The 11,049-nt window shown below is 52.4% G+C and overlaps 1 protein-coding gene across 2 annotated transcripts; it reads right to left on the bottom strand.

Annotated features, from left to right (window-relative positions):
* Positions 1 to 1,495: 1,495 nt before the first annotated feature.
* On the bottom strand, positions 1,496 to 10,306 carry ARSI (arylsulfatase family member I). Of its 2 annotated transcripts, none has more exons than XM_004384894.1 (2): positions 6,864 to 7,231; positions 1,496 to 2,944 (listed from the first exon to the last, which is right to left on the bottom strand). In XM_004384894.1, the coding sequence occupies exons 1-2, from the start codon at positions 7,172 to 7,174 to the stop codon at positions 1,546 to 1,548; spliced, it is 1,710 nt and encodes a 569-aa protein (XP_004384951.1). In that variant the 5' UTR covers positions 7,175 to 7,231; the 3' UTR covers positions 1,496 to 1,545. The 2 variants fall into 2 exon arrangements, with proteins under 2 accessions (XP_004384951.1, XP_023594956.1); XM_023739188.1 differs by lacking the exon at positions 6,864 to 7,231 and adding an exon at positions 10,275 to 10,306 and having other exon boundaries at positions 1,546 to 2,962.
* Between the last annotated feature and the right edge of the window lie 743 nt (positions 10,307 to 11,049).

Genomic DNA, 11,049 nt, shown 5'->3' with positions numbered 1-11,049 from the left:
CCCATCCCACTCATCCACAAGCTGATGAGTCCTAACGGGCCTCCTTTGCCAGCGACAAAAATAACTATTTTCAAAATTCACAGCAGGGCTTTCGCCTACACACGCTGCATCGACTGGAACCTGAAGGGAGAGCTGCGGAACGCACTGTGCGGAGTGAAGGCACGCTGTGCAGCAGGCAGGCTTTTAAACCCCCATGCCCCTCCTCCCCACCGCTCAGCCTGTGCCCACACACACACACAGGGTAGGGCGCCCAGGATGGCCAAGTAGGAAGAGCTCTTAGATGATCCATTATACACAGGGGGACACTGAGGACCAGAGAGGGCCAGGGATCTGCCTGAGGTCACACAGCTGCCCTCCCACAATTGCACAAGTCAGAGGTAGAGTCAGGATAACAATCCAGAACTCCTGACTCCCAGAACAGTGCTCCTTCCCTACCCTGCTCTGCTCTCCTGCTCTGTCCTCTTGGCACTGTCAGGCCTGCTTGCCTATGTCCCAAGGTAGCCAGTAGGCACCTGTTTATGGCAGGACTGGACTAGAACTCATCCAGTCTGCCTCCTAGCCAGGCTGCCCATCCTTCTCTCATTCATTCGGCCAGGCCAGGAGCTCACCCTAGCCCCCAGCACACACATGCACACACCCACCTGTGTGCGCAGACAGCACGGCATCCTCACTTCATGTTCCGGCATTTTAATCACGTTCACAGGCTCCTCCACAGCCATTCCCTCAGCCAGTCCTCAACAGCCCTGTGAGGTGGTCAGAGCCAGGGCTGGCATCCCCATTCGCAGATAGGGAAATAGAGAAGAGGACTGTGCCCACTGTCCAAGAACTCGGGGTCCCAATTGTTCATTCAGGGGCTCATTTCTCAGCTGTCTCAACCATTCTTGGCCCTGCAGTGCCTAACAGTTCCTCTGGGTTCTGGGGTCAGGAACAACCAGTCTGGTACCAGGACTGCCCTAGGCCACGTGGAGACCCAGCAAGGTCACCTTCCCCCTGATCCCTGCACCTCTACCCTCAGCACTCAAGGGAACCCTTCAGAGAGCCACCAGATTGCTCATTCCTCAGCTGGGATCTCTTCACATCACTCCCTCCCCAGGCCTGGAGTTGCCCCCATGTGGCCCCTCACCGGAGCAGCACCACAGAATTCAAAATTCAAAGGTGAGGACTTAAATGAGCCAGGAGGCAGTGGCTTCAGGCAGGAACTCTATCATGGCCCCGGGCACCAGGTCCACCACCATAGAGTCACAAAGACATTAGAGCTCATTTTACAGGTAAGGAAACTGAGGCCCAGGGAGCATGAACAGGCCACCCAAGGTGACAAAACATGTCAGTAGAGAGGCAGGACTGGAACCCAGGCATCCCAGTCTGGTTTATTTTCTTCCCTACCACCAAGCCAGCCGAGCTCTCCACCCTGTTCAACCGAGGGGCTCTAAGCCCTTATCTCTCTGGGCAGACCAGACTTGACCTCAAGATCCTCCCTGAGGAGAAACAGGGCCAGGCTGAAGTGGGGAAGTACATCTAGGAGGACAGAGACGCCTGCTCCCCTAATCAGATCCGATGGGACATCAGCCTGGTATTGAGTTTGCGGAAAAAGGATCGCAGCTTACAAATCTTGCATTTTTTCTTGCGGCGACCCCGGGAGAAGCCCCGAGCCCTGCCTTCCTCCTCTTCTCCCTCTTCCTCAGTGGCCCAGGGCCCCCAAGCACCCCCATTAAAGTCAGGGTGGGCCCGAGGATTCTCTGCCGGGTAGCGCACAGGGATGGCCGTGCGGTTATAGTCCACCAGGCGGGCCAACAGGGCACGGACCACGTCAGGCCGCTGGCCAGCCAGGTCCTCCCGCTCATAGGGGTCAGCAGTGATGTTGAAGAGCCACACGGCCTGGCGGGTGCTGGCCATCCGCTCCAGGTTCCACCAACTGCCAGGGAAGGCAGCCAGCGTCTGCGGTGGGATCCAGTCACCGTAGCCAGGATCTCCCGTCAGCAGCTTCCACTCACCCACGCGGATGGCGGCCTGCACGGCCGTATTCCAGATGCCAAAGCCGCCCTCCAGCGAGCCGTGCCGGGCATGGTTGTAGAGGGGATCAATGTTGTGCAGGATCTCTGTGCGTGGTGAGGCCCGGCCCTCGCTGATGGCCGGCCACACGTCATAACCATCCAGCCCATCAGCCGCTGAGGTGGTGCCACCTCCCAGGCCCACTAGGGTCGGGTACCAGTCAGTGATGTGCACCAGTGCCCGGCTTGTCCTTCGCTTTCGCTTGAGCAGGGGGCTGTGGACAAAGCCGAGGCCCCGCACACCACCTTCCCAGTAAGTGCCCTTGCGTCCTCTGAGCGGCCAGTTGCTGCCCCCTGAGAAAGTTTGGCCGCCATTATCGCTGGAGAAGATGATGATGCTGTTGTTGTAGAAGCCGTAGCGCTTGAGGGCCCAGGTGATGTTGCGCACAGCCTCATCCATGCAGGTCACCATGGCTGCATACTTCCGCCGGGCCACATTGCCCATGGTTCGGTAGCGGTACAGGTACTCGCGCGGGGACTGCAGGGGTGTGTGTACCGCCTGGAAGGCTATGTAGAGGAAGAGGGGCCTCCGGGGGCTGTGGCTGGCCAGGATGTGGCTGGCACGCTGGGCATACAGCATAGTAGAGTACTGGCCACTGAGCCCCCAGGCCACATTCTCGCCCTCGTGCAGGTCAAAGCCGCACACCCCCGGGCCATCACAGTTGTCATAGGTGTAGTAGTCAACATTGCCTGTGAGCGAGCCCAGGAAGGTGTCAAAGCCCCGGCGGGTGGGCAGGCACTCCTTCCGGTAGAAGCCCAGGTGCCACTTGCCCACCATGTGGGTGGAGTAACCTGCCTCCTGCAGCTTCTGGGGCAATGTTACTTGATCCAGGGGCAGGCAGTTGGGCTGCTGCGGGCGGATGATGGAGTGCTGGAGTCCTGTATGGATCTGGTACCTGGCAGGGGAAGTGGAGGGCATAGAAGACACAGGTGAGCTACAGACCACACCCCCCACTAATACCCACTTTGAGGTGGGCTCTGATCCCAGCGCTACCAGCAAAAACCACGACAGTAACCACCATGAATTATCTAATGTGCTAAGCGCTTTGCATGTATTATCTCATTGAATGCTCAAAATCAACTGAAGCAGATGTTATTATCATTCCTAGTTTGCAGAGGAGGAGACTGAAGCTCAGAATGGTTATGCCACTGATACAGGATCACACAGCTAGAAAGCTGGGGAGTTAAGAGCTAAACCCAACAACATTAATAATAATAACAACAATAATAACAACTACTACGAAGCACTCACTGTGTGCTAAACATTGTGCTGAGCCCCTTACATGAATTATCTCACTAAATACTCACCATAGCCTAGGAGGTATAGATCATTATTATTCCCAATTCTCAAATAAGAAAACCAAGGCTTGGCAAGTTATATCACTTGCCCAGGAATTTACATGCTGGTAGTTGGAGTTGGGATTTGTACTCCAGGCAGTCTGACTCCAGACCTCAGAGTCCCTAAGCTCTACGCCACTAATTTACTATGGAGTCTAGAGCAAGTCCTGCTCTCCCAGGCAAATTCCTGTTGACTTTTCAAAGCCCAGCCCAAATGTTACCCCACTGTGAAGTCTCTCTCACAATTCTCCTGAGGAATGAGTTGCTTTTGATCCTGAGTTCCTCCAGCACTTAGTACTCACCATCATTGTTCTAAAGGAGCCCTGGTGGCACAGTGGTTAAAGCACTTGGCTTCGAATCCACCAGCTGCTCGGCTGGTGGGAGAAAGATGTGGTAGTCTGCTTCTGTAAAGAGCACAGCCTTGGAAACCCTATGGGGCAGCTCTACTCTGTCCTATAAGGTTGCTATGAGTTGAAATCAACTCGATGGCAACAGGTTTTTGGTTTATCATTGTTCTAAAGGAGCCCTGGTGGCACAATGGTTAAGTGCTCAGCTGCTAACCAAAAGGGAGAAAAGACCTGGCAATTTGCTCCCATTAAAGAACACAGCCTAGGAAACCCTATGGGGCAGTTCTACTCTGTCCTATAGGGTCGCTGTGAATCGGAATCTATCCAATGGCACACAACAACAACATCATTGTTCTACTTAGCCACGGGATTATATTCTGTTGTATGGGGGTCCTGGGACCAATCATAGGTAATGGAACTATACCTTACTCAACCTTGTATTTCTAGCACCCAACTGAAGTTTAAGGGGCACTCAATTACTTATGGAATGAGTGTATGAAGAATGATGCTCAGAGGGTTTTAAAGCCAGGAGGGACCCAAGTCATCCTATCAAGAAACTGAGGTCCAGAGGAGAAAAAGGGCCTGGCCCAAGGTCACTTGGTGGTCAGGGGCAGAGCCAGGACTTGAACATAAATCCAAGTAAAGGCCAAACAGAGATGCTTTTCCAGCAAATGAAGTCACTTCTCTTCCTCCAGAGGGTGTCAGATTGCTTGTGTGTGGAAGTGAGTTGGTTAGAATGGGAGCTCTCTAAGGCCCTTCCAGTTCCTAAATTTTATGAGACTGGCTCCCATGTGCCTACCCGTGAGTTCATGTGACCCCTTGATCCAGGTCCTCCCACAGGCCAGCACTCTGAGGCAGAAGCAAATGGTTAGCAGAATCCTGCTTTCCTCATTTACTCATTCATATCCCACTTACCCTCCTGTGGTCAAGGCCCCCAAGTGATCTGCCCATGCTGTCCTGCCTTTACTCAAGTCTTAAAAGTCCCAGAGTAAATAAGAAAACTGGAACTTCACAAGTATGCTAGAATTCCACACCTTTCTTCTCACCCCCAGGCATCCAAGTTAAGCCAAGACCTCAAAGCCTGACACCTTTAACAGCGGCACTGAGATGGGTTTCTCTGTTTTGGTTTTCTTATTCTAGAGCTATTACTGTTGTTAGTTACTATTAGCTACTACCGCCATTTTTAACACTATGTGCCACATATTTATTTTCTCATTTAATCCTCGTAAAAGGCCTACAGGGAAGAATATTATTATCCCCATTCTACAACTGGAGTCGGAATCGACTCAACTGCAACTGGTTTTCTAGATAATGAAACTGAGGTTCCCAAAACGGCAGCAAGTGGTCTAAAGTTAGACAGTTGGTGAGCAGTGGTGCTGAGATTTGAACCCAGGTCTACGCAACTCATGCTCAAAATCTCTTCGTGATACGGCCTCTCCAGGCCTCAGTCAAGCTAATAAACGAGTGGACTTGACATAAGAAGCACCCAAGAACCCTGAGTTCTAGCCGGCCTCACTTCTTAGGAGTGGGGCCATGGAACACTGATTTGTGTAGTAAGGCATGCCAGCTAAGAGTCACCAAAGCTCATCTGCAAGTGAGTAAAGCAAGAAACTTTGGCTCACTCCAGGTTCCCGCAACACCACTGGATGTGTTAACAACCCCTAAAAAGAGCAATAAGCATCAGTTAGATGGAGCCAGCTGCAGGGGGCTGAGGGCAGAATGGTTGCCAGCCGGGCGCTTACCTAACTTTGCAGATCAGAGGGCTGGAGCGCTGGCCCGCTGGCTGCTCTGCTCATTCTGTGGCTTAAACCAAAAATCAACCCTTGGGAGAGAAATACTAATGTGTGTGCCTCTCTCGGGAATGCAGATTCCTCCTCCCTCTTCTGGATTCATCCTTGAGGCTTGGTCTTCACACAGACACTCCCTCCCTCTCTTCCTCTTCCTGCTCGCTTGCTAGATCTTTCTGGATCTAAACGCTGCGTGCCAGATCCAAGGAAGAAAAGGCACCATGGACTTCCAGCTCCAGGACTCTTGTCAAGCACCTGGCCTCTCAGCTTCCTCTCCCGGAGATCCTGATGTTGGGCACAGGCAGAGTTGGGCCCTCCCTGACTCCCTGCTTCAGTTTCTCTCATCCAGGAACAGGGATAATAAGGCTCTGGTTTCTAAGATCACTGTAGTGGCTATTGGGTAGAAGAGGTTGGGAGAAAGCAAGCCTTGGACTCCGCCCAAGAAGGATTAGTTTCAGCCTTGCCAAAGGGTTTTCTCCTAAGTGGCCAGAGTTTGCCTCGCACACCCCCATCTCCTGTTTCCCTGTTCCTTTAATCCTGTAATACTGCTGCCTCGCCAGTGGACAATTCCGGATGAAGGAAGCAGCACGTCTCCTTAGGGCTCCTAGCCAATTTGGGAGGATTTCACAGATGAAAAAGTAGAGGCTCAGAGAAGTGAAGTAATCAGCCCAGGGCTACATAGACCATGGTACCTTGTGTGTGTCTTTCTCTTCTACCTGACAATTCCTTCCAATGTCGTCACTGAACAGTTTGGGGATCCTAATCCTCTCCATGATATTAAAAAAAAAAACAAAAACCTGTTGCCATGGAGTTTATTCTGACTCACAGCGACCCAGTAATATAGAGGCTGTCGTTTATTGACAGCCAACCAGAATACACACATCTCAGTCTATCCTCACCACTCTCCCAAAACTGTTCTTCACCCTATTTTACAGACAAGAAAACTGAGGCTTAGAGAAATTAATTGAATTACTCAGGCGCTCAAGGTGTGTAAATAGAAGCAGCAGCATTCAAAATCAAGCACAGAACTTCAGGGGCTGCCATGTTCCTCTAAAAAAGAGATGACCAGATGTCTCCTGCACGTTGTGTGGAGTGTGAGTGTCCTAGAATATCAGAGCTGGAAGACCTCAAAGATGATCCAACCCATTCAGTGTACAGTTAGGGAAACCGAGGCCCAGATAGGGAGCGCAAGGGACTGACTAATGATCACCCAGTCCGGTGGAGGCAGAATTGGCCCTAAGCCTTGGTTTCCCAGGTCCCAGCACCGGGATTGTAGGTGCAGGAGAAATCTACGGACTGGGCTTCGGCGCCCAGCGCCAGCGGCCTCGACCATCCATCCCTACCTGCCGGTGAGGAGTTGGCTCCGCGAAGGCGTGCAGATGGGCTGGATATAATAATTCTCTAGCTTGACGCCCTCGGCCGCCAGCCGGTCCAGCGTAGGGGTCTCGATATCTGAGCCATGGTAGCCCACGTCGTGATAGCCCTGGTCGTCGGTGAGGATGAAGATGATGTGGGGAGGCTGGGGCGGAGCAGCCGAGGGTTGTTCGCCGGCATCCCCGAGTCCGTTGGCCACCAGGCTTGGCTTGGTCAAGTCCCAGGACAAGTAGCCAAAGCTTAGCAGGCTGGCCAGCGAGAAGCCGGTAAGTGCGTGCATCGCCAAGCTGGTCCGCGCGTCACGGCGGGCAGGGCTCCTCGGGCCTCACGGCCTCGCGCGCCCAGGGCGCACGTCCTGCCCGCCCGCCAGCCGGCAGGCCTGGACCCTGCGAGAGCGCTCAGCACTCCCGGGTGCGGTTCAGTGGCTGGTCCTGGACTGGCGGCCTGACGGCGGGGCCGGACCTGCGCGGCCGCTGCGGGGCGCTCTGGGGAGGTCAGGCCCGCGCCGAGCTGCGCCCGTCTGGTTCCTTTTCCCCCACCTCAGCCGGGCCAGCCTGAGACACAGCTTGGCGGCTTCCAGAAAGTGCTCTCCACCATCCTCTGACTCGCCTCTTCCTTCTAAACCCTCGATTTCTCCCGCCTCCTAATTTCTCTCGCTTCGGCTTTCCCTTTCTCCTCCCCCCGACCCTCCAGACCCCCGGCCCGGCCTCTCGCCCCGCCCGGAGTCCTCAGAACAGAGAGGACTCCCCGCAGGGAGGCGGGCAGGACCCCAGCGGAGAAGGGGAGGGAGGCATGAGTTGGGCGGGTCTGGGGTGGGATGGTGGGACGACACCGCGGGAGAGAATGCGAAAAAGCTGTAACATCTGCCGAGCTGAGCCCAGGTGGAGTGGCGGGATGCCGAGCCCCGGCTCCGCCCCCGGGCGGGAAGCCCAGGCCCTCTAGGCCCGCTGGCTCCAGTCGCCCCGCCCTGGCCGAGACTGGGGAAGGAGGGAGGGGCGCTGCTTGGAATTGGATGAACTGCCCCAGTATGGTCGGGTCAGAGATTCCTGGATAATGCAGTCTTAGCCTTGCCAAGTGTTAACCCGCCCAGCAGCTCAGCGGGAGAAAGACCTGGTGATCTGCTCCCATAAAGATTGCAGCCCAGAAAACCCTACAGGGCAGTTCTACCCTTGCACATGGGGTCGCTATGAGTCAAAATCGACTCTATAGCACACAACATTCCTTGGAACGGACCTGCACAATTTTCAACAGGGTCATTCTACAGGTAGAGAAACGGAGGCCCTGAGATGGGTAGGAACTCCAAGTCACAGAGAAAATTAGTGGCTTCTCCCCTTGGGCTCACAGTGGCTGTTTGGGTGGTGGCTCCCCTCTGTGGGCCAGGAAAGGCAATAGGGAGAATGGGGAAGACTTCTTAAAGCACCAAACCAAAAAACCAAACACGTTGCCGCCAAGTCATTTCTGACTCATAGCGACCCTATGATGTCAAGCACCAGGGCCTGGAAATCCAGAAGCTGGGACTTGCCAGCTCCCCGCTTTTCAAACCCTGCCCCCACCTCATTCAATAATTCACGACTTAAAAAAACCCATTGCCGTGGAGTCTATTCTGACTCATGTATCAGGGCTGGAATCCAGAGGGCAGGGGCTGTTTTATACATCTTATATCCACAGAGTCCAGCACACAGTAAAAGCTAAATCAATATCTGTTGCATGAATGAATGGATGAATGGGCCTTGGGGGTCATCCTGCCCAATTCCCACCCAAGGAAACCTCCAGGACAGAGAAAGCAGGCTTGGCCACCTCGGACCAGGCAAGTATCATAAACGAGAAAAGGGTTGGAGGGCAGCTGAATTGCCATAGGGAGGCTCGGAGCTGCAGTGAGCTAAAGACCACAAGCCTTGTTCCCAGTTGACCGTTGCCATGCAGAATGTGGACCAATGTTACCAGAGCTTCTGATTTTTTCCAAGAAGAATCCCAATCCAGATTATTATGAGAAATGGTCCAGTTTTTGAGTGTTAGTAACTAATTTAAAACAAAATTTAAATACTGTGCTGGCCAAATCAAACCTATCTGAGGAAGATATGAAGCTATTGGGTGCCAAGTTTGCAACCTCTGCTCTGCGTCACTGTTTTCCAAAATGTTGCTAGGCTGCACTTTTAAATGGAGGGCAGTGGTGGTTCACTGGCAGAATTTTCACCTTCCATGTGGGAGACCCAGGTTGATTCCTGGCCAAGGCACCTCATGCGCAGCCACCATCCACCTGTCAGTGGAGGCTTTTGCATTGCTATGATGCTGAACAGGTTTTAGCATAACTTCCAGAATAAGACAGACTAGGAAGAAAGGCCTGGTGATCTACTTCCAAAAATCAGCCAATTAAAACCATGGGGAGCACATTGGTCCGATCTGCCAATCATGGAGATGGCGCAGGACCAGGTAGTGTTTCCTTCTGTTGTACATGAGGTTGCCATGAGTCAAAGACCTACTAGGTGACAGCTAACAATGACAACAGACACTTTTCAATGGGAAAACTGTGTTAAATAAAACCAGTTAGGTTTCCTTGCTACTAGGATTTCTTCAAATGTTTAACATGCACACTGTTGACCATCAGGAGGGAGGTTGGTAAAGCTGAACTTCCCAGTTTTGGGTGGCCAAGGACTCTGTTTTTCACAGAGCTGCTTGAAGAGTCAGTGTTGGGGGAACTTTGGGCAACGTTTCTACCCATCATGCTGCCCAGGTGTGTCTTCTCTCCTAGCATCACCCCCTGCCAGTATTCTGTAGTAATCTCTTTGCTTTGACTTTAAGCCACTGTGTGTGGGGAAAGAAACCAGGTCTCCAAAATAGCAGCCCTCATGAAACTGCAGTTCGAAATGAGGGCTGTGTGGGGCCAGCCGCTCCTGTTTGCTCAAAGCCCCATATTTAGGATGACTAGATTTATCAGAAGGGAAAATTGAGCCTGTTGTTCTGGCAGAAGAAATGTGGAGGACAGGCAGGAAAAATACAGCCTCCTGAGGGGAATGCTGCTAAACTGGTGTTTCTGGAGGCTTCAACCGGAGGCTGTCCTGAGGTCAAAGAGGGGCAGGTCACATGGATGTGGGTTTTGCATTCTCTGCATTGAAATGTTGGTCCAGAGGAACTGGACAGGACTGCCATGCATACAGGTGGGAATCGAGAGGCTGTGTCACGGGAAATAGCAAGGGGACCGGTGAGGATTCAGCCAGGATGAGAAAAGGCTGGGGGACGGAGAACCACAGGCTACAGATCTCTGTGGGGTTATCATAGGAAAAAGACAGACAGTGTTTCTGAGTGTTCAAGCTGTGGGCTCTGGCAACAGACTGCTTGAGTTCAAATCCTGCCACTTATTTGGGATCTGGCCTTGGGCCAGTTATTTCATCTCTCTCAGCCTCAGTTTCCTCATCTGTAAAATGGGATAATAATATAAATGAGATGCAGTACAGTGCACAGCACATAGTAAGCACTCAGTAAATGTGAACTGTTATTATGATTGTTCTTTATGGAAGAGGAAGGACTAAGACCTGTGGGTGCAAGTTACTGGGAGACAGATTTCAGGGATTACTTTTGTAGGAAATCTGGCAGCTTGCTTAATGAAAGGATGGCAATGATGGGTGAATCACCATGTGGAGAAGACTGGGTAGACCTCTTGGGCCCAACTCTTGTTCCCCAATATTCACATTTTTTTAAGAGTCTCTTGTTAACCACCAAAATCATGCCCACGGTGGTCTCAGAGGGCACCATTCCTCCTCTGACCTCCTCAGGAAATAAACATTGACTCTCAACTCTTCCTATAGTGTGCTTGCACAGCTGGGCAGGCTGGAACATTCAAACCAGACATTTCCAAAGGCCCAGGGAAGACAACGGGAAACCAACACGAAGAGTAACAGGAATCCAGGTCATATCGCTTTCAAGATGTGGCTCACTTATCTTCCCTTTGAGTTCTCTACAGGATGTTTACCTGCCTTCTTCTCTGTGACAATTTCCACTGGCCCTCCTACGACCCAGGTGGGCTCCCAAGAACTCCTAGATGTCTCAAGTTCAGACCCAAGAAGTAAGGCTTGGAGAAGCACAAGTTCCTTCTCCAGACAGGCTAAGCTAGCCTTTGAAGTTTCTATCTCAGGATCTTACATTACCAGGTAGCATTAG

This window comes from Trichechus manatus, unplaced genomic scaffold (assembly GCF_000243295.1).
Source record: "Trichechus manatus latirostris isolate Lorelei unplaced genomic scaffold, TriManLat1.0 scaffold00130, whole genome shotgun sequence".
Classification (NCBI taxonomy): domain Eukaryota; kingdom Metazoa; phylum Chordata; class Mammalia; order Sirenia; family Trichechidae; genus Trichechus; species Trichechus manatus.
Note: the sequence above shows the minus strand (reverse complement) of the source record. Positions and strands in the feature narration are given on the sequence as shown.